The following is a 27500-nucleotide window of genomic DNA, read 5'->3' as shown; positions in this document are numbered from 1 at the left end:
ACATGTGGTCAGCGTCGAAGTCTCATTGTGAGTAGTGGGGTGGGGGACGGAGCGGGGGGAGGGGGCGTGGCTAAACGAGCTAATTGCTTATTTTGCATAGTTAACTTACCCTTGTTAATTTTCTCGTGCATCTTAACATCTGTTAAAATCAGAAGAATGGAAATCCGTTACAATTCCGAGCGTATACATAGTAGGTTTGTGTTTGTTAAGGTTATTTGTTGGTTTTTAGTACGTTTAGCAAACCAGATTCTTTCAAGAGTCTTCAGTCTCATATTTAGTTTATCGTCATAGTGTCACGCATCATATGTTTTTTTTTTTTTTTTGCTTTTTTCAAATTAGACCGAGCTTTGTAAAGGCACAGCTGCTATCAATCTATATTTGCTCACCCACCCTACCCATAGAAGTTGAGGTATGCCTCTTCTGTTTGGAAATGAAAATAGTGCTGAAATCGTTAAAGCAAATCAGTGCAAAGCCAAAGAAGAGATTTTACTTACTGCCGTAGAGGTCGCCCGCATGCGGACACAAAGGAGCTGAAAGGAAAACGTTTTGTTAGCACGCACGAAAATAAGATGGCATTATTCCTGACCATCTGCACACGCCTCCCCGACGCCTCCCCCAAAAGAATATCTTATTCTATAGTTTGTTGAGGGGGAAAGGATGGTTAACTATCAGAAAAATATCAAACCAACCAAAAAAGTACTTAACAACAGCAATTCAAAATTAAACGTGAAGAAATTAAAAATTAATAATTTCTCACTTCCAGGAATCATTTGAAATGTACAATACAGCTTAACCTCAGTCAAAGTCTATAATGACTTCTAATCTTATCTTCAAAGATACTGAGGATTCTAGCTGGGCTTGTTTCAGTCAGAGGAGAATCGCGAGTGCTTATACGGGCTTTAACTGCCCCTTAGAAAGGATAAAAAAGTTTATTTCAAAACTGTTGGCAAGAACTAGAATTATCAAACCTGAACAAACAGCAACAATGTGCAGAGAGAAAATCCCCACAAAAATCCTCAAATACATCGTCTTAGATAACTGTTCAGATGCTTATTTCAAAACAAAGGAAAAAAGAGAACAACTGTTAAGAACAAATTGGTGAAACTTAGGAACTTGATACCATACAAAAAAATCTCACTAAGGCGGCCAATGCGTTGGCAATTGGCATAGCTCACAAACTAATCACACTTTCAGGTAAATGGCGTACTTTTTGCTACTAAGGCTAATACCCAATCAGCTTCAGCTCTCGAGAGTAGTTCTGTAGTTTCAAGTAACTAGGAATCTGATCTCGGTCGCCGCCATGTTTTTTTGCATTTGCAATTTGGCTAGAGGCTCGTCTTGAAATATTTTCAGTACTACCCCATAAATATTTTGACAGGTTAATTCTGAAGTTTATCGATATCATGGGTACTCTTTGACGGAGAGAGGCTTTGTGGAAGTGTCTTGCACTGAGCAATACAAGGTCACCACTCGGATTCAAACTAATCACTATCAGCGCACTAAGATTCTTCCCTTCATACACACGGATGAAGAGGGCTTAGTATACATTTTTTTTTTTTGAGCCAGTGCACATGTTTCGCGGTTCTGACCGAGGAAACTTTAAAATTTAAGGGAAATCGTTAAAACACTGGGCAAAAGTTTCAACAAAGCCTAAATAAAAATGGAACTTAAAGATAAACAAATGCTCTCCAAAAAATCTCACTTTCAAAGTTGATTCGCCTTTCCCTTGCTGTTGAACAGATTGCCGATGCAGAAGCTAGCTGCAATGTTAATGAATTGGTAGGCGGAGATCCAAAAGTTTTTTTTTAATGAATAGTGAATTACAACATTACTAATCGAATATGCAAAGAGACAATACAAGTTTTTATTTCCTTGTCAAAATAAATTGGCTCTACATGTGTCTCAACGAGATTTCCAATAAATTTCTACCGACATCCCAGATCAAATGACGATTTCAATGGAGTACTTTTTCGGCAAATTGGAGCGCGAGTTGTGAAAATCTAGCCCAAGCATGAATAGCCGATGTTTCAATATATCTTTAACAATAGAGTATTCATGTCACTACAGTGAAGGTTCCTGGAGAGACGTTAACAAGTTAAATAGATTATACAATGATCGCTTTTTTTTTCAGTCAGCTAGTTTTCTGCCAATTGTTGGATAATAGCTGGGACGAAAAGAAATATGAAGATAAATATAACCTGCATCTCCAGCAGACAAAGAAATTCTCTGTCAGCTTGAAAATCATTTTCTAATCAGCTTTCTGGTATCTTTCCCCTTAGAAATTCTCAGGAAAGCAGGTGAAAGATTAAATATATTAATTATTGTTGGACCCACATAGTATACTTACCGAGATTTAAAATACTTTTTGTAAACTTTTCAATTGTTTTGTAGCCACTTAACGATTTTCTTTACTTCAGTAAAGAAATGGTGACAATAAAGTGATATTTCTTGGTATTGCTGTGGTTGAGTGACTCTTTACAGAATACCTATTTAGAATTTTAGAGCAACCTCCTTCTGCCATGCCCCTTGCAAAGGCACAGTATGAACACTGTGTAGAATTTAACCAGGTGACCAAACTCATTAGCTAAAGTCAATTTGATTCTCATGTTGTACCAACGCATTGGACCATCGGAAACTTTAAACTGTTCGTTTTTTTCCTCCGTTGATACATACTCTAATGGTGCTGTCATATTAGAATATTAGAATAGGGGCGCTAATTAATAAAAACGCATAAGAAGGGGGCGCTTATTCGAAGGTGGGCGCTTATTGGAAGGAGGGCGCTAAATCGAATCATTACCGTAATCATCTAATGAGTACCAACACCTCGAATCTTTAGCACGGATGTCTTGTTTTAAGTCTTTTGATACCCTGACTATTTCTTACTCTCATTTTGTTTTCTTCATTAGAAAGACACACTCCACTGTGGAGAAGATGAGAGATTTGTCTCACCAATTAACATATGAGATTCAAAATAACAGTAAAATAGGATTATGAAGTATTACTGTTTAATAAGAAAGCTCACTATTAAGCCTTGTTTTCACTACGACATAAGCACAAGCACAAGCATAAGCAAAACGGTGGTGTGAACGCTCACAACACGAGGTTAAGTTCAAGAACAAGGAGAACAAAAGTTGTTGCTCTTCTTGTGCTTGTGCTTATGTCAAGTGAGAACGCACTGCTGTAAGCATAAGCATAAGTATAAGCGAACGTCCGCAATCTTGTTATCCATTCTGCGCGGCCTAAGTGTTTCTGCTCGTGTTGGACCTTGTGTTGTGGGTATCCTTCCTACCGTCCTCACTACTGTTATGCTTGTGCTAACGCTTGTGTTTATGTCGTAGTGAAAACCAAGCCTTGAGGAATAGTAATGTTGCTGCCGTCATATGCATTTCACTGGGTGAGGTACGCATGTACAAACCTATGTTACCATGGTGATAGTGTTGTTTTGTAAGGTGGCTGGTAACAGTTTTTAGCACTTACAGAAGTGATACTCTCACGGATTTTATACCACAACTCTTTATCGCGCGATGCTTCGTATTTGTAATGCATTAGAAATTTTAAAAAAATAACATGATGTCGCTGGCTACCTTAAACTCTTGGCAGTCATTGCCAGTCACACCCACGTGACGTCATGGCAACAAACATCTTATGAAGTCGCGAAATAATTACGTCCCCTGGTGTAAACTGGAAATTCCAAGAACTGATAACAACGATGGGAAAACATGAAAATGGCTGGTAAAACCACAAGCTACACTAAAATGAGCAAACCTTCATAAGACTCTACACACCCTAACCTAGATCTTTTGTTTGTTTTTTGTTTATATTTATATCATGAAGTTGCTAGCAGCTTGCCATCTCAAATAAGGGCATTTCACTGTACCGCATAAGATCTATAAGGACGTCAGTGACTGAGAAAAGAACATGTGAAACTGATGACCACACCCTCGATTGCCTCGTGTAAGACAAAAGTCACACCCAAATGAATTGAAGCACCACTTAATCTGATGTGAAGCTACAACATCAGTGGAGAATTCCAATCCTCTGTGTACGTGATCGAGTAAATTGTAAACTTAGTGAAAGCATTATGACAACGACAATGAAAAATTAAGTGTCGATAAAACTGGTAAAGGAATTTTTTTTTAAGTCCTTTTGATTAAGTAAGTCTATCGCCACAAGTCCTGTTGCACAACAATGTGGTTAGAGCGCCGGATTTGAAATCCGTAGGTCCCGGGTTCAAATCCCGTTCTGACCGCTAGTGATGTTGTTCTCGGTAGCCCCGAGTCCAACTTCTCGACTACGCTTGTAACTAGTCAACTGGTCTGCCTCCCGCCAGTTGGGATTCTTAAGCTAGTTATGTTTATTTGAATATTTATTTATCATTGTTTCTTTACATTGGTCCTTAAAAGCCCCGATGGGGAGTGGCCAATTACGTATACATTGTTTTGGATAAGACGTTGTACACACCCAAATGGCGTCACATCGGTTGATCAAAAGAATCTCGCACGTTTAAAGCAGCGATTTTTCCATTATTAACCATTTTGTTCAGTACGTGTAAACTTCACTAACATACAGCCACAATGGTGACAGCTTGTTTTTCGTGCACCAGCACAACTAGCCCAAGTTCAAACTCCGTGTTCGAGTTTTGTGCCAATTCATCTGCTCCAAAACAGCCCCGGATTATCTTCGCTCCGTTTACTGGCGATCGTGTCCGAAGTGTGGTTTATTGTTTCCGTTGTACTAAACCCCGATGTATCTATGCACAGAAACAACTCTCGACCCGAGAACGATTTCTCCTTGACCAAATCATAACCAACTGTGTGTTTTCTTGTGGTTCGCCGCTACTGCCACCGCTTCATCCCTTAGAGCAGCGAATTTCCATGAAAATGTTTCGTTCCTGCGAAGCTCCAGTGGAGATGGCATTTTACTCCAGCAATTTGGACTCTATAAACGTCTGTTGTTACTGTGGTTCTTCTGGAGAACCAGACTTTAACGCGGAAGTTGATTTATCTCGGCGCCATCGAGTGACTTTACCAGTATGTGGACAATGCAAGGAAGTTGGCAGGCAAGCTAGATCTCTTTTACCGGTAAAAAAAACTGAACTGGAGAGAGAAGATACAGAATAGTTATGCAACTATTGTTCTGAACTTCGATCTCAACCAGTTTTATAAAGTCCATAGAGTTAAAGTTTGACTGAGCTGGAATTCCATGTTATAGGATTTTCAGTGATATACCTTAACAACGACAACAACAACAACAACAATAATAATAATAGTAATAATAATAATAACGATAATAATAATGATAATAGTATTAGTATTAGCTGTAGTAACCATGATATCATGATTAGATACGGAAACATGTTTTACAGGTTTAACAGACATCAAATTATGTAAATATTATAGCATTTTGTAAAGCTTAGCTCTAGTTTTTGTCACAATAAACACTCCTCTAATTGCAAAAATTTTAATAATAATAATAATAATAATAATAATGATAATAATAAAAAGTAAAAGTGACCCCATGTCACGTACTGATTTGTCAAGACTGTTCCAGTCTGCTATTCCTTGATATAAAACCCGCTGTTTTCCATAGATGTTCTTATATATAAGAAAAGAGCGTATCCAAATCGTCACAAAATCTCAAACTTAATTAAATGGCATTGGCCTGAAAATTGATGCACTGGCTATTTAAATCATTCCCTTTCATATAGCTGTAGCTAAAAGTTTAAAAATGGTCGTCCACGTGACCAACTGTTGCAAAAGCTCTATTACTTTAAAATATTAGGAAAAGAACCACAACAAACGGTCGTTAAATCATTTATTTATTTTATCGAGGAATACTATTTCCTCTAGTTCAGTTCCTCGTTACCTTGAAGAAAGCATAATGTAAAATTGTAGGTTGTTACACCACAAGCGATTTACAGCAATGACTAAAAATTTCTTCACGTAAAACAATTGCTTTGAAAAAATACTCGCGACTCTAAAATCATTATGTAATGTATATTTCCTTAGTGGCGAAATTAGGTATAGACATAATGGAGTTTGCTCGATTGTACCAAACTTACCACAAGCACTAGTGGAGATTAATTTAAAGTTCGTTATCACGACAGAGTGAAAGGTAACCTGTAATAAGATCAACCTTTAAGCCATGCAAACCCAAGACGAGAGAAAAAGAATGTACAAGAGGCTTCCTAGATTTGGAAGACATTATGACTGCTGGATAATGTAAGGTCTATGGCAGGTAAAGCTAAGGCTTATGGCCTTGATAAGCGTTACTTCTAGTCACGCAGCGCTACGCTTTCATCCAGAGAGGTCACGCTTCCGTTGTTAGTTCCAATAACGGTCTTATCCCATGAAGGGGATCACGGATCTGAACTCAAAAGGTAAAGCTAAGTAGAGACCTAAATAATAAAAAGAGAAATGGCCTTACTCAAAACTCACATTTTCAGCGCACTACCACCAATGGTGCGTGGCAAACAAAACGTAGTTTGGCACGGTCTGTAACGCATGCAATATTACCCCTATCGTTTAAAACGACCTAATCTTGCACATCTGAGGGTCAATTTTTGTACTAACAAAAACTATGATATATCCCTAATAAAAAAGGCATTCATCAATCTGTTTTCTAAGTGTGTGTTATAATGTTTTGAAATCTGTTCTCTAAATCAACCGGTAACTGAGAACGCGTTGTAACGCGTTGGCTTTCGATACTTCAACTAAAAAATACTGACAAACGTAAAAAAAAATCGGCATCATTGCTACGTTGGCCGTGATTTAAAAATGTCAATAAAATCGTTCTTGGACTACACCTCAGTACATCTTTCACCTGCAACGAAAGATGAATAAACGCTAAGATTAATGCCTACAAACAACGGAATAAATTTCCAGAGAAAAACATGTACAGAATGGACCTGTAAATGTGTAGGGTACAACACAACTACTGGCACAGGAAAACTGTCATTTTTCACTGAGCAAACATTTTACCCTTTTCAAACATATCATCTCAGTTTTCCGTATTTATCCCAAATTTCCTTGGTAACGTCCGCTCTCTGCCTTAATGGCAAGAATCTTCAGACTTTCAACTAAGGCACCGTCCACACTAGGCCGGAGGAATTCGAAAACGCCCTTCAAACCGGCTTTGCGTTTTAGTGTGGACGGAAAACTTTTTGAAAACGATAATAATGTGATTTTTCTGCCCACAAATCAAACACAGATTGTTGCGTTTTCAAATTTCTCCGGCGTAGTGTGGACGAAAACATTCGATGCTTTTTCAGAGAGAAACCTCCGTTTTCAATTCTACCGGGGAAGTGTGGATGGGCTAATTTTTCGCGTAGACTCCCAGGTGGCAAAAGTAAAGGAAACTATCAGCTGGGTGATAATGTTGACGATTAATGTCCCTGCGCGCTCCCGGCTTAAGGACAAGACGTCTCATTCTATCTAATATAACAACGATTGTAGCACTTTCAAATGAAGTTGCGACAAAAATCTTAGTCGGATAATCACTTTTCTTTATTACTGGTTCCGGATTTACCAGTTTTAGAGTTCGCAATGCATGCACCAGCACTGGTCTGAAATGACGGTTCATGTTCACCTACCTTCATCTGTTATGTAGCACCTCTCACAATGCAGTATGGAGTTGGTGATGTGAAGGACAGGGCTGAACTCGTCGCCAAACCACGTTCGGCACACCACACAACAGAAGCAGTTGACGTGCCAGTATCGGTCCAACTCTGCTACGTACATCGAGGGACTTTTCTCAATTGACGTACCACAGCTAGTGCAGATCACGTGATTGCTCTCACCGTGAATAAATGTCTCGTAAATACTATAGCCGTCAAAGCCATTCACTTCTGGAGCTGCGTCAGTTTTTCCTGGAAAGTCATCTTGCCGGAAATCATCTCCATTTTCTCTAAATACTTCAGCTGGTGCTTTCGGGTAAACGTCACTTTCGTAACGATGTCCGTTCATCGGAATAACCTCTGCTTGTGGTTTTGAGATGTTCTCTGAATATTGTCTTTTCTTTTCACGTAGCTCCAGCTCTCTCAAAGGTCTATTTTCTTCAGCATTATAGTAGCCCTCTAGTTGGCTAGAAATTCTCGTGTTTGCTGCCTTATGATTTCCATTCTCGTCATACGTGTTCTTGTTGCGTTTTTCTTCTGCTAGAAATTCATTAAATATATCCTCGTTGATTGAAAACTCCACAGGAGGTTTTTGTACTGGTGAGATAATGGGCTCTTCGATTAGTGTCCGTTGTTTCAAAGCAACTCTCTCCCTCATTAGCCTTTCAGCTTCTTGGGCCATGAATTCGTCTTCAGCTTTGAGCTTCCGAAGACGCTCCTCCTGGTCAAACACTTTGGTTTCTCTGCGGACAACATCTTGCTCGCCAACAAAATCAATTCCGTTAATGCGCGTTTGAGAGTCGTCACTACTATATCTTTGGGGACGTTCATGACGACTAGTCTCCCTGTCCTCCGGCTCTGGCTTTTTCTCCATCTTTTTATGCCAATAGTCTTCTTCTACTGCAACCACTTCGTCACTTAATCGGTCTTGTCCTCGAGGAATTTCGTTCTCCTCATCTATTTTGGTGTCTCGACGTTTGTCTTCCTCTTCGCCATACTCCTCGTCAGGGTCTAGCGATGTTCTCATCTGTAAATTCATGAGGTACTTCGTCTTTTGTTGTTGTTTACGATTCTTTTCCTCAAACTCCCTCCTGTATTTTTCTCTATATTCAGCATCGCGTAACTGCTCCTTCAGCATCTCTTCTTTTTCTTTCTGCTCTCTTCTTCGATCCACTTCGTAATCTGCTATCTGAACAGGTTCCGATGCTGTTTGGAAAACGTTATCACTGCCAATTACGTTGACTGTCCCGATCTTGTCGTCATCCGACATTTTATCTTCCAGGTCATCTGAGAAGTTCATAACCCGTCTTCTTCCCATTCGTTGTTCATCGTTTTGTGGCGATGAGTCAAACGCCCCATCACCCCACTGCCGGGTTTGACTCTCAACCGTAGAGACAACCAAAGGGTGTAGTTCCGCGTGGGTTGACACACTCTTTTCGTAATCGTAGGCTTTTTCGTCGTACTCCTCCAATCTTGCTTCCACGTACAATGAATCACTTTCTTCGCGCTCGGTATCATCTCTATCGTTGCCATCTAAGACACGCGTTTCGCCAAATCGACTTCCATGAGGATTGTCTTCCATATGCTTCTGCCGTAAATTCGACGATTGGCGTTCTTGTAGATCATCGTGTTTCTGCGTTTCTTTTGGATCAGTGCGTGCAAACACGCCAAATACTTGTGGTCGGGAAGGATTTTTGGTTTCTTCAGGTGGTTTATTCACGCCTTTTTTCCCGAGACTTCTAATGTCCTGTAGGACAAGACTCTTTCTATACTCTATGTCCTCTCGATCACCCTGCATGGACCTGTATGCTGGTCTTTCTTCAGTTGGAAACATATCTCTATCATCTTGCATCGACTTGAACCCATTCCTGTCGTTGAAATATCTTTCATCAACTGGAACGAAGTCGTAACTTCCAGGCTGTTCCTGTATAAGACCTCTATGTCCTTCATGTTTCGTCGATTGTTGTGTCCTTGGTTTTGCCGTGACCACTATCGGTGCGCCAAATACCATCAGATGGTCATCCTTAACCGACATTTTGGCAGGCTGATTTTCTCTTGGACGTGACTCTTTTGGCTTCCAGTCGTCGTTGTCGTTTTGAACTTGATTTTGTTCTTTGTAACCATATCTTCCTGAATAAAAAGACTGGTTCTCCTGAGGATATTCACTCTGTTCAATGAAACACTTCTCTTCGTTAGGGTCAGAAACCCTTGGGATATAGGTGTCTTCCTTTCTTTGGTAGTTTCCACCTGGTTGAAAAGGTTCAACCTTTGCATATTCACGCAGGTATGGTCTTTCGTCCCTCCATATAAACTCTCGATTAGCATTACCCTTATGTTCATATTCCAGAGCATCAGGGGAAGTTTCAGCTAGTTCTACGCGATTGGGCTGAATCCACGTTTGCGTTACTACCACACGATCATCTGATGGTTTGCCTTTTGGAGCGAGGTCTTCTCTGACAGGACGTTTCTCGTAAGATACGTCTGGGTGAGCAGTATACGAAGAAGGCTGACCGTGCTGGGCATGTGGCCTGTAATGGTCATATTCATTTGTCGAACGTACGGTCACAACTTGCACTGTTTTGCCATCACGTTCGTTCCACGAAGGAGCTTCATACTGAACTGGCACTTCTTCCACCACGTCTTGTTTAAATTTTTCTGGTGGCGGGCCTTGAATATGGTCAAAGTAGCCCTCTGGGTCTTGAAACACATCGTCAAGCTCCTCCATGCCCGATACTTTTTGTCGCTGATATGTTTGCCGCAATCTGTCCTCATCTTCTTCTTCTGAACGTGTCCGACGACGGCGTGCTGTGTCATAATCATCATCAGAGTCGTAATCGTCTGGGAAGCCATGCCAACTCTTTGTCCTCATGTCTCGTTCTATCCGCTTGAGCTCTGCTACGTCAACTAACGACTTACGCGCTGGGGGACCGTCTCCTTTTGGACGACTTTTCTCGGCTTCGAGGGTAGCAAACCTGTTGGTAAGATCTTTCACTTTAGTTTTGCGCTGTGCCTGCCCCGGCTGTTCACTTGTCTTTGCAGGTGGACAGATAAAATCCTTGTATGACAAGTTTTGAACTCCAGATGGGCGGACGGGCTCATTTCGACTGACGTCACGTGTGTCAGGACGACTCGGTTGACGTCTACTTTCAGTAATCAACTTTGAGGGACGCTCAAAACTTCTATGGAACGAATCATCGGGTGCCGCTTCAAGCTGTGAATTAGATGACTGATTGATTTGTTCCTCTTCAGGAGGTCTGTATCTCAGCTCTCGAACTTCTTTCCTCCAAGGCATTTCTTCCTTCTCTTTTTCATCACTAGGTAAAAAGCTATCCACAGATTTTTTCCTGGGCCTGGCGACAAAATCTTGATAAGAGAACTTTTTGTAGTCTCTGGAGTCTTCTGGTGATGAATGGACATATGTAACCGATGACCGCTGCGGCGGCTTATCTTCGGTTGTCGATCTTTTGATTTCACGGACTTCCTTTCTCCAAGGCATTTCTTCTTTCTCCTTCTCCTGATAAGCTACGAAGCTGTCTCTAGCCTTCCTGGAGGGCTTCGCAACAAGATCGTTGTATGCTGGTCGTCTGTAATCTTGGTCGGGAGCAGACTGAGCGATTGGCGCAGATGACTTTTGTACCTGTTCTTCTTCCTCTGTTGATGATCTCTTAATTTCTCGCACCTCCTTTCTCCACGGCATTTCTTCCTTGTCCTTTTCAACATCGGGCTGAAAGACATCTCGACGTTTTCTAGTGGGCACCTTAATAAACTCTTTGTACGATAATTTGCGTAGATTTGGCTCAGTTGAAGACTCAAGTTCAGGAGGTGAATCCTCATCTTGATACTCCTGTTCGTCGTCTGTCTTTGGTCTTTCCTTAAGTTCCCTTACTTCCCTTCTCCATGGCATTTCTTCTTTGTCTTTGTTATCCTCTAAACTCACAAATGCATCTCGTGTCTTCAACAAGGAAGGACGAACCCGCGTCACTTCCGTCTGTGGCGGCTGTGACATAGACAGGAACGCAGGCGGTTCCTCCGCACTAGGCGATCTTCTGATCTCTTTTACTTCTTTCCTCCACGGCAGTTCCCCAGACTGTTCGCCCACTGTCTCATTACCTCTAGCAAAATTGTCCATAGCTCTTTTAGAAGGAGGAACAACAAGCTCAAGATACTGAGCTTTCCCGAGCTCAGAACGGGGCGAGCTAGGCCGACCAGCATGAGTCGGGTCTCGCTGTTCATCAGAAAGAAAGTTCCTCTTATCCTTGACTTCTCGAACCTCCTTCCGCCAAGGCATTTCTTCCGCTGGAGTGAAAGTGTTTTTTTCGCGGATGAACGTCTCCCTGGATTTTTTGCGCGGCGCGCGCACAAGATCACGATAAGGCAAATTTTTGGCATCTGACAAATTGATATCTAAAGTTTCCTCCCCAGATGATTTTCTTCTCCTAGACTCTTCATAACGTCGTGTCACGTAGTCGGAATATTCCTGTCTCTTGTGTTCGGCTGTACGTTCACTATGCTTTGAGTTGTATTCTTCTGCAGACGGGGCGGATTCCATTGGTTCCACTGTTGACAACTGGACGATACTTTCCCCTGGTGCAGGTTCGCGAACATCATTAAAGCTGCTGTACTCGTAGTAGTTAGAGACTGGGCGAGAGGTCCTCTCCTGTTGGTTTCTCCTTCTTACATCGGAGGGTTCCGATTGTCTGTCGGAAGGGGACTGGTAGCGGGCAATGTACGGCCGAGTCGACGTGCTCAGAGGTACGGCTTCTTTAACGGGGCTACCAAATGACTTTCTTTTGTTCTTTTGAAGAATTTCGCTTTCCTGTAAGGAAGAAAAAAATGTAGAAATATGTTTCAGCCATGCAATTCGAATGGCGAGATATAAGCATATGGGCTATCTATTGTTTCGTCATATTTGATCCTTGTGATCGAGCAAATTTATAAGTTTGAGATAAACTGTTGGATTGCGTGGGCGAGCCAGTGAAACACTGGCTTAGTTATCAACTTGAACTTACGTGTAGCCAAGGCAAGAATAACCTACTACCCTAGTGAGTTTAAAATTGACTTCTCAACTGTTAGCCCTTCGTCAGAGCAAAGTGCTTTTATGCCTTTATGAGCTTAAGTTGATAAATTGTTAAGCGTTTACGTGATCAACTACATTGAAATACATTTTGGCCAGCTCCAAATGCAAGGGATTTGTTCATCCGAGTTCGTTATACAGGCAGCGTGCCACTGTTTAAACTTGTACCTTGCAAGGGGCAAAACAAACTGGCAAGGAATCTAACAGCTCAGCAACAGCGTTGTGTTTAAGACAACCACACTGACGAGATGGAGGAGCAGGAACAAAAATTATTAAAAATCTTCCAAATTTATCTTGATAAACTTACATTGCCAAAATACTTTTTCATTACTTATGAATTTACGTCTGTACCTTTCGGGCTTGGTAATCCTTGTCCTCAAAAGTGCGCTGTTTCTCCAGGAGGCCAACATTTGCATCTCTCGGGAGACCAACTTTTGATGATCTCTTGCGGCCGTCCGTGTCCGTCAGTGGTGGACGGTGTTGACCGCGAAGAATAGAAGCGTCCTGGGGGAGAATAACAAAAGGAAATCAAAACAGAAGTCTAAAATGCTAATGAATAATGATTAACAAGGAAACTTATTAACGCTTTTGAACGATGCGTTTTCTTCTGTAATGTGATAATTAAGAGGCAGCCTACACTTATGGACAGATGGAAAAGATGGAGAAGGCAATTAACAGTAATTACGTTTAATATTAACAACGGCATAATTTGCAGCCTGAAGCCACAGAAACACTTTTCAAGCATATTGTTACCCCAAAACTCCATAGAAAACACAGAGCAATTATCAAACTGTAAAAGCGTAAATTTTCGGTGGAAACTATGAGTGAAGACTTGCCAAGTGCGCTAGTAAGCTAAATCCCTTCTGAGTCGGATTTTACACAAAGCACAAGACCACAAGTCGACGAGACCACTAAAAAGCATTAGTGGCAATTAACAGGTGAAAAAACTATTTTCAAAACACTAACGGACCTCAAAGACAAATGATCTCAGCTAACATGACTTGAAACATTCAAGTGCGCTGACCTGTTCAGCTTGTCTGTCAAGTTGTTCAAAAGTAGCTTTCTTCTCGTCCAGTTTGACTTGTTCCCGCTTTGGAACCATTACAGAGTTTGGTCTCTTTTCTTTTCCGTCTGTCGCGGACAAACGAAGGTTTCCCTCGAGAACAGCTTTTTCCTAGAGAGAAAAGAAGCAAACAAACCTCAGCTAAAAATTAATAATAATAGATAAACAATGCAGCGATTTTCTTTGTTTTTCTGTTCAGCTAGGGGCAAACTTACTTGCTTCGCAACTTGCTTCCGCAAATCTGCTGCGCTTTGCAAACTGACGTTTACTCGTAATTTATAAGGTCAATATTGACAAAATAATTTACAATGAATGATCATCTTTGCTTTAAATATTAGGCATCCACTAAACAGTTTCTTAATCACAACCTTATTCGATAATTTAAAAAAACGTATCCTTAATGAATCTGCTCTAATTAATTAAACCATGAATTCGTGCTTATTGTACTACGTATCTTTATTACGCAATCTGCACGAATTGAGACGATCTTGTTGAATTGTTCAACAGCCAAATTTGAATTTTCCAATTTCATGTCCTCTCAAATATGATCGAATTTTGCATTTTTAATGCAACGGTCTATGTTTTTAGTTGTGAATTTGCGATCATAAAAACCACTGTAAGCTACTGGAGGCAGTCGAAGCTGCAGCTTCGTCATACGTTTCGCCTCAGTTCCTTACCCTCTGGGCTTGATAATCGCGCTGTTCAAAATCCTGTTGTTTCTCCCGTAGTTTCCCCGTTAATGGAGCTTTCTCTGGTTTTGCAGTTCTTTCCGGCTGAGGTCGTAATTTTCCCTGTAACACAGCGCTTTCCTGTGATGAAAACACGAAGAAAAACTTTTCATACAATCTAAATAAAGATGTCATCCCGATACAGAGATAATTTTCAATCGGCTAATTACCATGCAAATATGAAACCTTATCAGCATGACACCTGCAAGCAGATATTTATCTGTTCCAGCAGGTTGTTTTGGAAGTTTGTATAACTCTGTCATTAGTATCAATTGTGTCGTGGGAAGCAAAGTTTCGACTAAGAAAGGTTTTAGTTCATTTTCCAAGACTCTCTCAAACAATAAATAAAACAATCCATTCTTATGAAGACATGCTTGATCATCGCAGTTATATACAATTCATTCTTATTTTCATAACGTATTAAGTTTTTCATACTTTTCACTGTGAATAATCTACCGATCAAACAGCATAAACGCCAATACAAATATATTCTTCAAATATGTCAGACCACTTTGCGACCAAAGTAATTATAATTTGACAAAAACACAGTGCTAAATTAACCGACTAGAGAGCATCTTCTAAAATAAACAATGGTATACTTTCATTAAACGGGTTTTCTAAGTTTAATATTGAATTTATTTACGTCAATATTTTGAAGTACATGTAAATTGAAAGGTGAAATTAACGTTATATTTGCGTAGAAATAATTGTCCACCGTGACAAAAACAAATCTGTCTTGAGTTGGAAGAGCCTGGTGATTAATTCACATACCGCAGTTGCTTGGCGTTGAAGTTGTTCGTAATTTTGATGTTTTTCCTTGAAAGCAATATCCACAGGGTTTTCCTTCTTCAATGTTTTGCCGATCTCCTCTGGTCCCCAGGATACTGGCCGAGCCTTGCCTTTCAACACCGCAGTTTGCTGGGAAAACAAGTATCAGTGATAAGATAGGAACTTCGTTACAAACATATGATGGAAAGTCGTCGCAAAATCCACGCGAGGAATTTCCTATTTTAATTCTCCAGTCAAACAAAAGCGCGAGTATAAACCGCAAATCTTTCGCAGTGATCACGTCACCATCATGAGGCTGTTACCCGTAAGGACATGTAACGTTGCTTGGAAACCGAGGGCAAGTTTGTCGGTACTGTCTTTTTGTCGTACTGATTTCAAAACCAAAACAGAATTCACGGTTAGCAGTTAACTACAAGCAACCGCAGTAAAAAGGACCCAAAAACCTGATCAAGAAAAGACAGAAATATCACCAAGAAGTTATTGACTGCAGTATTTCATCTTGGTTTTCCCTCCGAGTAGCGATGCGTGACACGCAAAAAATTGGGACGCGCGAGGAGCTGATAAAATCGCGCGTGAGGTTCGCGTTTCGCCACAAGAACTCGTGCTTAAGTATAATTTATATTAATAAATATAATTTGAGGGAATCAGGATTAAGTATTTAAAACAATACTGTTAATGATTACCTCGACAGCTTGTTTATCGAGCCCTTCGAATTTTTTCTGTTTCTCCCTCAAGTCCACTTCTACTTTTCTTCCAAGTGATATTGGAGGTGGTGACGTCACGTGATTTGAGGAACCACTCCCGCTAGGGCGAGATTTGTCACTCGATGAATCCTGCAACAGACGGGACATCAGAAGGATAAGTTTCTCGTAGTGATAAACATGGGTAACATTACATAAAGCGCAGTACAGCAGGACATTGACCTGCACGTGGGAGGTGAGGAAGAGACAAGTTTATCAACTTAAACCCCAGTAATATGCATCTTGGAAGATACCTCACACTAAAGAATACGGGAAGAGTTTGTGACTAAAGAAAAACACACAAACCCATAGAAACTTTTCGCATCGTCAAAACAACTCTTTCTTAATTCCAGCTCTACAGCTCATCAAAATATAAGCACTTACTAAACACCATACAGCACCGGTTTCACTCATCAATGTATTTAAAAATAAGGTGGAATTCGAAATTAGACTGCTTATGTGGTAATTTCCAATATTATCTCCCTGAAAAGATGCTTAAGATTTCTAAATAACCATTACTTGAAGGAATCAGCTCAACTGCGTCGACGGAGCACAACTATAATGAAACTCAAAACTTAACTCCTTTCTGGCGTTTGCCGCGCCAGTGAGTTTGCAAGTTGATTAAAACAAGTTTTTATTTCTTACTCACAATTTAAGCAATAGAACACTTATTCCGTGTTTACATAACCTCCTCTAATCTCCAGGGGGTTCGGAGAATTCGAGGCAGTTATACAATGACAGTTCTTTCATAACTTATGAGAATTTTCTCAACCATCCAAGTGTTTAGATGAAGCTATTTAAACACGGAAAAATGTACACTATTGCTTGTACAAAATACTTCTCAAAAAAAAAAGGCACGAATCTAAAACGTCACAACCGTGTTTACATGCACCTATCGACCAATGAGAGCGCGCGTTAGTATCTCTCGCGTTTTATAATTAAGCTAGCACTAGAGTACTTTTTCCGTGTTTGCATAGCCTCGTCGAAACACGAGGGGGGTTGGGAGAATTCGAGACAGTTATGCAAATCCGAGACGTACTCGACGGTTTGCATATGCATAACTTTCGAGAATTCTCCCGACCCCCCGAGTGTTTAGATGGGCTATGTAAACACGGAAAAAGTACTCTTAAGGTCATTCCTCACATTTGCATTGCGCATCCTTACTGCGCATAATTTATGGCGTCATTAGCGCGCGCTCGTACACGCGCATATTGAAAACATGACGGATTTGCCTTGACATCGAGCTCTGTCAGTTGAAAAATGGCTCTAGCTCACAAACGAGCAAGGGCACCCCAATTTTTTTTTAGTCATTGTGATCAACTAATCATAAGCTTTGCGTGAGAAAAGACTGATCTAATTTCTATTGCTGTAAATTGAATAAATAAGTAAAATAGCAGACACATTGTGGTCTTTTCTATTTTGCAGTCGGTAACCACGTCAAGAAATTTGGTTAAAATTTTTAATCCAGGATTTAGCTTTCTGCCTGAATCAAACTTAAAATGTTTATTTGTGTTCGACACAATGCATTGACTGTAGTTTAATGCGTATTCTTATGAATCTGGGTTCACAAAGATTTTACAATTACTGGGAATGCATTCTTATAATAAGCATCAAATAATGCCAAAATGGGGCATTTTCAATGCCTCACTGCTCCTTAATGAGCATGGGCACCCCCCTTTTTTATTTCAAAATTGAAGTTATAATATGACAAATATTCAGTGGACAAAGTTTGAACAAAACTCTATTGTCACTTTTATTTCAGAGGAATTACCTTAATTGCTTTTATAAAATACTTCTCCAAAATACGCGCGAATCTAAAACGTCAAATTTTATCACTAGTAATACTCACTAGGTGATCTCGCCGGTTGAACAATTCTTTTTTTTCGTGAAACTTTGGATCTGGCATATTAGATTTGAGTTGATTGTTATCTTTATAGCGCCGTATCCTCTCCTCCTCTTGTCTTTTTAGAATCCCTCCAGTCGATCTTCGTCTATTTAAATCTAAAGCCGCAGATTCCTGTATGTATATGGCAAAAGTCAAATTGAGCTAATGGAAAATAAAAACCTACATACAAAGACGCCTAGGTCATTTTAAATGTCCTCATGTTGCGTTGTAAAAAAATCAATTGCATCTCTAAGAAATGGGGCGGATACAGGATTTTAGAGATGGGGTTTGAGATAGGGACCTCCAAAGACGGTCCCCTCAGTCCCCTTTGGCGGGGTCCGGGAGCATCTTCCCCGGAAAATGTTTCAAACTGAGATCGTCGGGAATGGGAATTCCGGCATTGAGGCAAAGTCAGCGTGTCATAATATCTCATCTTTTGTTATTTAGGAGGCTCGACCGAACCCCCCTCCCGCCCTGATCCGCCCCTGAAGAAAGTTCAGTGATCGACTTTTTTGCCAGTTACAATGTATAAAAGATACTATGACAAAAATCAATAAATTAAGCCAATAAGCAGACTTAAATGATTGTTACCTGCTTTGCTTCCTTTTCAAGACTTTGAAATTTCTCCTTTCTGTCTTTAATGTCGATCTTATCAAACACTCGGTCCCTCTTTCTTTGTGGAATATTTTCAGAACCACGTGATTTAGTTTCCAGATCCCCCAATGAGTGTCTCTTCCGTGTTCCTCGCTGCTTCTTGCTGTGAAAATGCGCCTCCTAAAGACAACATGTCAGTAAGCTTTGATCCTGGGCCCTTAGGTTCAAAACCAGCACGCCGACTATTTTAAAACTTTGATACCAAAGATGTATCTTGGGACCGGGAAAGTTCTGTTTCCCCTAAACGTTTATATTCCTCTTATAAGGTGTATATAGCATCTATGAAGACAATATTCATAAACTAAGGGACGGACCATTATTTTATTGAGGGGTGGGGGAAGAGGTTGGGCAATTTCCAAAAAAAAATTCCTGAAAAAGAATCGTGCAAGGGGAGCTGTAGGAAAAAAACCGAGCAAGTGCTTTCTACTGTCCAGGTCCTGCGTTTGACTTTAAAAAAATTTTTACATAAGCTATTGCCCACCCAAAAAGTCGTGCACAACCTAAAGATGAGAAAAACATACATGCCCCCCAAAATTTCCCAATCTCCCCCCCCCCCCCACCCCATCCCCTCAAAAAAAAAGTCAGTCCCTAAGGTGTAATAAACCAGGCGCTTCCAAACTGCTACTTACCGGAATTAGATGGTTAAAACAACTGACATCAAGAGCTGGCCCTTGATAACCTTGCTTCCGGGCAGCTTTGGCTAACCACAATATTGTGATCGCGACCTGCGATAGAGAATACAATATCAACGCATCTCAGTATGTCACGTTTTCTTCAGAAGCGATCTGAGATAAATCGGAAATTAGTGAGAAGATAAGCCAAAGCAAACGTCTCGAGTCTCCCAGAGTTAGTCTGGCTCTCGGTGGGTATTGTCAGTAGCCAGAAGGAATACTTTTGCGATAAAGCAGTTTATGCTTTCTCGCAGGAAGTTGTTTTGGCCTTTCGCTCGGTCAGAACCAGACAAGAGACCACTTGTATCCCCGGCAACCGCGCGCCACAAGGACTACAAATTTGCATCAAGATCAGTCTGGTTATTAAAGTTAGATTTTTACTGCAGTCAACGTCAGATTGATTTGACAAAGTTGTGGTACAAGCGCACTAGCCCACAATCAGGTAGAAGGCAATAACACAAAATGACGTTCTGATGACGATCAGGGTGGCCAAAACCGGAAGACTGCAATTGCATAAAATGATTTTTTGACGTCCAGATGCGCCAATATGTCACAGTGTTCAATTAAAACACTCTGCGTGCAATAAACAGAATAGTTTCCACTTTTCACTTATATTCATTCTCAGTGAGGAGAGTGGCGGTCAACCTTTTCGTATCAATGTCGCTATCTCCTGGTTCTTTACTGATATTACCGCGTGTTATTCAACGATGGTGACGATATTGAGCCCACGGTGTCGGTTCGTTGCCTCGGCATCAAAGGAATTATTCCCGCGTACTTAGCAAACAAGAAACTATTCAAAATGGCGCACAATTTGGAGGTCTAACCTTTCGCTTCAGTCCTCCAAAATTCTCGTCCGCGAAATGAAATATTTAATTTGAACACCGTTTTAATTTCGGCTGACCAAGATTAAAAGCAAACTGGTATTAAAAGGGGCTACAGGAAGAAATCGAGTCCATTAGATGCTTCCATTGAAATCGGCTTTAGCTTGTAACGTTTGGGATAAGCAATTCTTTATGTCGTCGCGCCAGTGAAAACCTGACTACGAAGAAACGCAATTGTCATCAGACAAGACCAGTAGAATCAGCAAATCTGAAAATCGATCGGTGAACTAAAAGCTTTCAAAGATGCCTTATTTTGCTTATAACTTTCACGAGCAAATTCAAACATGTTGCCATGATCCTGATTATCTAAAATCAAAACCCGATCGCTGTTATTCGTTGGAAATAGATTGTCTGTTCCTTAATCAATCGATCGAATAAGCAGTTATCCATTTGGATACGAAGAAGGAAACGTCAAACAAATACAAAACTTCAAATTTCAAGTCGCCATGCAGACGGTATATATATTTTGATGTCAGCTCAGAGATTATGAATATATTCGATGGATAAAAAGATTAAGCTAATGGTTTTGAGTAAATTCTAACTGTTACTTACATTCTGTAGTCTTCGTTGTGTTTCTTTTGCTCTTGAAGTTCTGAAATCGGAAAGAAACGACTCGAAATCAGCGACAAACGCAAGTTTCCAAGTTAACAAAGCGTAGAAGGGGATCTGAGCGTCGCATAAATAACTGTCGCGCGAACCCTCGTTCGATTCACATGACACTGTGACATCTAGCAGACAGCGACTCAGAAATACAAACACATATTTGTCGGAAGGTAAATAAACGAAACATTTCCATAACCTACCTTTTCGAGCCGACGCAAAGTAATATTAACTGAAGGTCACTGATTCACAGCGCAAGACGCGTAAACAAATCCCAGAGGAAAAGAACGCGCTACGACACTTCGGCGGAATATTTAAAGATTTTAAATCCAATACAAGACCACGGCAACAACTAGAACAATCCGCGCATTCCAAAATGAGCAAAGACAAAAGGCGTGAAATGAATAGGGTTATTTTACGTATTGTTACGGAAATGTAAAATACGTGAGTAACACAATGCAGCTTATTTAGACTTCCGCCGTGGTTTCTCATTTTGAAGTTTGAAAAATCGTTTCCTGAATGAAGTGAACTAAACAATTAGTTCATCACAGTGCGAACCTGACCTATGAAGCCAATATTTCTTTTCACTTTGCAAATTTTGTTTAAAAAATTCTGAGCTCAATAACAGCGTGACATCAAGGCTATAGCAGTTACCTCTACGAAAAGGAATTTCAAATTTGCCCGGATTTCAGGGCCTGACAGTATGACGTCATCGGTACCCGCAAAAGGTATTTCTCTTGGTATGACAGAACTTGCATCACTTCAATAAGTGGGATAAAACTGACCCTGACTGCATGAGAAGCAGTAAAAGCTACGCTATTCACCGTAGACTGTTCACAGCCTTCTATTTCCTCCTATTTTCATTCCATCGTTAGTAGTGAACGCGCGGATAGAATCGCGCGAGAACTGGACGAGAGATGCTGTGAACAGTCTAATCCACCGCATTGGCAGTGATTATTTCCCTTTTGGTGCTTTAGGATAACGGTTCACCGTGGGGTCACTGGGGATAGCGTTATCCACAATTTGTCAATGCTCGCGTCATTTTGAATAAAATTCACTTCTCTTTGTTTACGTCAAGTTTACGGCGTCTTTTCCCCTCATTTATTCCCGGCATTTGACCATTTTGGGGTCTTGTTATTGTAAAAATCAAATTGACGTCAGTTTTTTATGCATCTGTCCATAGTTTACTGCGGAACCACTCGCCTGCGGCTTGTGATTCCACAGCCACTTTGACAATGTTATGACGCAATTTATCATCAACAAGAGGACAGACGCATAAAAAACTGACGTCAATTTGTTAATTGTACACATTTTGTGACATTATCATATTGATTTTCATCTTATTCAGTCCAGTTAGACTGGGGGTCGGAAGCACTGCGGACAAACTAGCCATGAGCCATTTTAAATTTCCACTTGTGCACTTTGATTAAGTTTGAAATACTAGCAGAAAAATAACACAAATCTCCGAGAGAAGCTAAGGTATGTTTCGTTTAGTAAAAATAACAATACATCTATTAAACCGTCATACTTTCAGCTCCGGGTTTCAGGTGTCAGTTTGAGGAAGAATGGCTCTGTTACTGAAATGTTCCCTCGATAAGAAAGGTTCGGTTGGGCATGCACAGCGCAACATTTTGCTTAACATTGCTGATACATTCGTGACTTGACTAGAAGATTACAAGTAAACCTATACAAGGTCACAAAGTTACATATGGCGCAGATTATATGCGCGTATGGCGTGCCTATGGCGGCGCGCATTTTACACTGGAACTGCCATGGACCTGCAACAGTGTGCACAGCAGTTTCAGTAGCACTATTGAGATAACAATACAGCATGTAACACTACACCATGTGTCCCGGGGGTTACTTACATTGATTCACCCCGCCGTGACGTCACTTCTTGTAGATCAGTGGTGTCAAACAGGTGAAGCCTCTTCAGTCCCAGCCTCTCGCATGCTTTAAAAAACAAGTTAAGGTTGTCCTGTGTATTGAGGAAGAGGTAACGTTTGATGAGTGACATAACCCTTCTGTCTTGTGTTTTCATTTATACATAGTCATTAAAAGTTGGAAATAAAACACTTATAAAGTTTGCCTTTTTGTCTTTCATCCGTCTGGTTACGGTAAGGGCAAAACAGCTAGATATAACACAGACACACAAAAAAGGATTGAGCGAGAAAGTGCTTTGAAATGCTAATCCACTGTGATTTTCTTTACCTGGCTGATTAACTCAAGGTTTGAGAAGACCTGTTCTATCGACATGTTCTAATTAATGACCCGCAAATTCTTAAGTCTCGCAAATGTTAAGAATAATTGAAGGTTTCTCGCTCCGGACTAAAAAGAGATTTACAACAGCAGCCAGAATTCCTTTTCAAGCCTTCGCGTTTCGGCTTTGACTAAATAGGTACTTATTTGCTACACTATTTTTGCTACACTCTTTTATTTTAGAGTTTATTTCAGCATCTAAAGAAAGACGCTGTGACGACGTCAAAGATCGTTCATTTGAACGTGAACACCTAAATTTTAAAATAGCATAAACACACTTACAATTCCAGCGTATGCAGTTGGAAGACGGTTTATACGACCTAGTGAAGTGCCTCCAACAATCTCTATTAACCTGAAAAGTAATTAGCTATTAGCGGGATGCACGTGATGGATTGAGGGGTTTTTATTTGAGTGACGTCGAAAAGTACTTGGTGTTGCACTTACTATGCTACGCGATTGGCTTAAAAAAAAACTCGCGACAATTTTTCATCCAATCAAAAATAAAACCAAAACCAATCGTGTTTCGCTCGCACACGTTTTCCCGCGCTTTAATTCGCGTCAGCTACCTGTTATTACTTCGAGTTTTCATTGGATTACTGTATTGTCTGTGTCCTTTATAATTGGCTAGAGCGATTACGTTGGTTTTGGTTTGACGACACTCAATTGAAAACCACTCTATTTGGACGATGTTACAGGCCGTAATTTACAATATATATGCAAAAACGTCAGCGTGTTGATTGGTCAAAAGTACTTCAATCATGATCCCAGGCAGTACAGAAAGTTCAAATATTGAGTGCAATGATTTTTGAGTCTTTAAAATATTTACTTGTGCTTGTTTCGGATTCCAAATTGTACTCGAAATCCTTTAATTACCAATACAAATAAAGATTGAAAATTTAACTTGAGTTGTCCAGCATGCTCACAAAGCTTATATATGCCTTCGGATCATGATGATTACACAAAGGTGACGCAAGAATGGCAAAAACGCGTGTGAACCAGCTAAGCTGTAAGCGAATATATACGAGGACTTTGGAGTTTATTCGAACGTTTCCACTGCACAAGTCGGTCAACAAATTTTCATTACATGTCTTACAGTACGGGCATCAGTGCCTTGTTGCATTTGGTCACCAACGACAACACATACTAACTTTTCCTTTTTGCTGCAGTACTCAGTTATGTTATGCTCGCCTTTTTGAATTACGTGGGAGGAACATCAATCAATAGAGACCTAATTTTCCCCCAAATACTGTATACGTTCAACCAAGCACATCAGGTTGATCGCGAAATGACATTGTCTTGACAGAAGATCAAATTCTCCCAAATAATGCTGTCTATAAAAGCCAATAAGACTGAAGAGCTTCTAATTTTGCATGCAATAACTGACGAATTTTAATCTGCGCGTTTATTGAATAATTTAATGATTGTCAGCACCAGACGTCTGATAGACCGGGACGGTTATGGGTGGAATTTAGATAAATGTTAATTACGTATTACTTCTGTCACTTCAGTCTTGATTTGGGTAATGATTTGCATCTTAACCTGAGGACTTAATTGAAGGCAAACTCACATCACCGAAAAAATGTGCCATGACAATGTTTGGACGCAATTCATGATTGAGAACTGGACAACGCTAAAAAATAGATCTGACGTGGGCTTGTTAAGGAGCTTTAAGTGGACACAAGAGTTCTTCAGCGGGTGAAAACAGGTTCACCAAGTTTAACTGGCTTACGTACAGATCATCAAGTTAACATTATAAACCAGTTAGATGTAATGCATATACGCTGTGTGTATTTGTCAGGTTTCTTTCGAAGTGAAGTATGGAAAGTCAACTGACGTTAAAAAAAATTATCGCCGCCATTACAATATCAGACTACAATAATCAATCAAAACTAGCATTTTGAACATTACGAATGACAAGTATCTTAATTAATACACAAAATATTATATAGTGACTGGTTAACGTTGATTTTGGGGGGTAAATTGTTTGGAGCATCCATCCTTCTTTTGCAGTTTTCTTTGATTTGTAAAAGATACGAAGAACAGACTTTTCAACCCGAGGTACACAGGTTGATACGTGGCGACTCCGCAGTAGGTGGTCTTACAGTTGAGTTTGATCGATCCTCCTGGTTTGATATATCGTTGTATTAAGTTTTTCTGGCCTGTTCTGCCTTTTGTTGAAATTGCCCTTATCTAAATCATGATCATATTTTATTTTGTTAGAGGCCTCTTTTACAGCTACCTACTACAATCATTCATTTCAAGCACATTAAAATGCGATCGTCCGTTCTAGTTGCATCGGCAGCGCAGTAACAAAAGCAAAACAAAGCTAGCGTGATAAAAAAAAAAAAAAGCTACGAACGTGCAAGCAGTGATTCACGCTACAAGAACGCTTCCGAGTCCGTCTTGGTAGCTTTGACGCCAATTTACCACAAATACAATCACTAATTAAACCTCGATACGGAATCAAAAGCTTAAAATAACCGCGCGTTTGCATTATTTCCCGAACTTTTCAGAAAACTAATATCAATTGTAAACAAGCTTTACTGTTTGCACTTACTCGCAAAGAAGAATGCCATCTGCCAATGATTCTCGAAAGTTGTCGCTCTTAAATTCTCTTCTCGTCACCTCCTGTAAAGCAAACAAATTACACCTTGGGCAGCATGGAACGATGAAGAAGTGACTAACGACTGCGCGGCAAACAGATATGCAAATAATGTAACTAGCTGTGAAGCATAGAAAACTTACCTCTATCCATCTTCTTGATTCAACGAGGGCAGGGTCTGCATGGATGTAGCTGTTGTATTTTTCTCGGAGTTCTCGGCTGTTAAGAGTGCGATCTGTCGCCTGTGCAAGTGGTTCAAGAGAGGAAGCCATGGCACTCAAAAAGCGACTTCAAAACACACTCCTGACTTCAGTGACTTGTGGAGCGGCCTTTCATATGCAAATATCCTGAAGTGATACGAATGACGAAACAGGTATTGAGAATAAACTCAGTAACTTTGATGTGGTTTTATTAAATGTTTGGTCAAAAGTACCAAGTCAGGAATGCGGTGAAGATGACGAAATGCGACGAAATTCTTCAAAGTCTTAAAATCTTTACAGATTTTCTTCACAAATGTTTTGGTCAATCAGATAGACATCTAAAGAACTTCTGTCAATGTTTATGTAAATACCTGATGTTTTCACACGTTATAGTACTGCATTACAATGAAATTAAATCAGATATCGCACTAATTATTCGCCGGCTCAAATCATTTTCTTACCAAAGACCCCCATTTAAACTTCAAAATTTCCAAAACTGATTTGGCAGAGCTCTGTTCTTTTGATTCAGATAATGCCTGTCAATCTTGGTAACGGGAAAACGTTTTTGATGCATATTAAATCAAAGTCTAATTGCCACTTAGGAGCTGACAGGAAAACAATTAGCACCAAGAATTGCGTGCAATGTTGTAGGTCACGCTATCAATGACTTCCATCGTGACTCCGTCACACTGTTGAACGTACAATGGAAACCTGTTAGTCCGGTCACCAAAGGGCCACAAAAATCTGGCTGTATTGACGGGGTGGCAATATTAAAGGGGTTCTTTAAAAAACTGAAAATGACTGACTGAGCTTTTGATCGGGCCAGAAAGCTGAGAGGTGGCCCTGTTAACGGGGTGACCAATCTTTAAAATTGGTTTTAAATTAAAGAACGGCATAGATTTTAGCCGGGGGCTGGGGAGGGGTTGGGGGGGGGGGGGCATGAAAAGGGAAAAATGATCAAAATTCGACAAGTTTAAGCGGATTACAACCTGACCTATGTTGTTTATGTCGGCTTTATATCAAAGGCGACTTACGGAAGTACGAGTCTTTCACGGAAGTATGATGGCGAACCACGTGCACAAACAGACAACGTCACTTTCCCAATTTTCCTAACTCGACAATAACGTACTAATGACCATTCGTGCAGAAACGAAAAGAAATTTGCAGCTTCTGCAGTCGTTTTCCTTAATGATTCAATTCCTGGAATTTTCTAAATGGAGGCCTGGGATTGTTCGCATTTTTTGTTTTCCAAAACTTCAAAGATGTTGATTCTTGAGTACGGAAGTACAGAGTTCTTACATTCCGTTCCCTTCAATCTGTTTCCTGCTCAGCGAATACTTGTAGCGAAATTATGTCACATGCCCCCTCCGATTGCTACACATTGTTCCCACGGAATGGGATCCTGGGGGTTCGAGTGGGATATTCCAGAAAAAAGATTGAGAAAATTTTATAAATATCGTTGCTGCCTGTATCGGTTCCTTACGCTGATGTTCTTGTAGGGCAAGCTGAGGGGTCACATTCCCTGTGCGCATTGGCCAGTTTGCTTTTGTAGATGTATCGATCGGTGATCATGTCTTGATCTGGAACTGGCACACGTGCGGTGAAAAAGCGCGTTGTTTGACGAAGAACTAAACTTACCTTACGAGAACACAACTCACGAGGGCCGTGCGGTGTTTGTTTTGGCGAGATATAGAACACACTGCGGTCGAATATACCTCTTGTGAGAAGCGATATGCGTA

At 40.4% G+C, this 27500-nt stretch overlaps 2 protein-coding genes across 6 annotated transcripts in view; one reads left to right on the top strand and one right to left on the bottom strand.

Moving 5' to 3' along the window:
* The window catches only part of LOC145496604 (uncharacterized), an 82016-nt gene that overhangs the window by 33837 nt on the left and 20679 nt on the right, over positions 1-27500 (top strand). The window lies entirely within an intron of this gene.
* The window catches only part of LOC145496440 (uncharacterized), a 21815-nt gene continuing 627 nt past the window's right edge, over positions 6313-27500 (bottom strand). The window contains exons 1-15 of one of the 5 annotated variants that reach the window (XM_081476096.1): positions 25705-27500; positions 25517-25587; positions 23242-23311; positions 22569-22678; positions 20653-20692; positions 19178-19273; positions 18486-18668; positions 17859-18026; positions 15953-16102; positions 15252-15398; positions 14430-14561; positions 13714-13863; positions 13041-13193; positions 7592-12431; positions 6313-6822 (exon numbers count right to left, since the gene is read on the bottom strand). The exon at positions 25705-27500 is cut by the window's right edge and continues 65 nt beyond it. In XM_081476096.1, coding sequence (XP_081332222.1) covers positions 6800-6822; positions 7592-12431; positions 13041-13193; positions 13714-13863; positions 14430-14561; positions 15252-15398; positions 15953-16102; positions 17859-18026; positions 18486-18668; positions 19178-19273; positions 20653-20692; positions 22569-22678; positions 23242-23311; positions 25517-25587; positions 25705-25833 — 6462 coding nt within the window. In that variant the 5' untranslated portion in view covers positions 25834-27500 and the 3' untranslated portion in view covers positions 6313-6799. Of the gene's footprint in view, positions 6823-7591; positions 12432-13040; positions 13194-13713; positions 13864-14429; positions 14562-15251; positions 15399-15952; positions 16103-17858; positions 18027-18485; positions 18669-19177; positions 19274-20652; positions 20693-20903; positions 20940-22568; positions 22679-23241; positions 23312-25516 lie in introns of those variants that run through there. The other 4 variants (XM_081476094.1, XM_081476095.1, XM_081476093.1 and 1 more) reach the window with 4 other exon arrangements.

The sequence above is a fragment of the Orbicella franksi genome, chromosome 9, assembly GCF_964199315.1.
Source record: "Orbicella franksi chromosome 9, jaOrbFran1.1, whole genome shotgun sequence".
Lineage (NCBI taxonomy): Eukaryota > Metazoa > Cnidaria > Anthozoa > Scleractinia > Merulinidae > Orbicella > Orbicella franksi.
The sequence above is the reverse complement of the archived record's forward strand: the minus strand, read 5'-3'. Positions and strand labels throughout refer to the sequence as shown.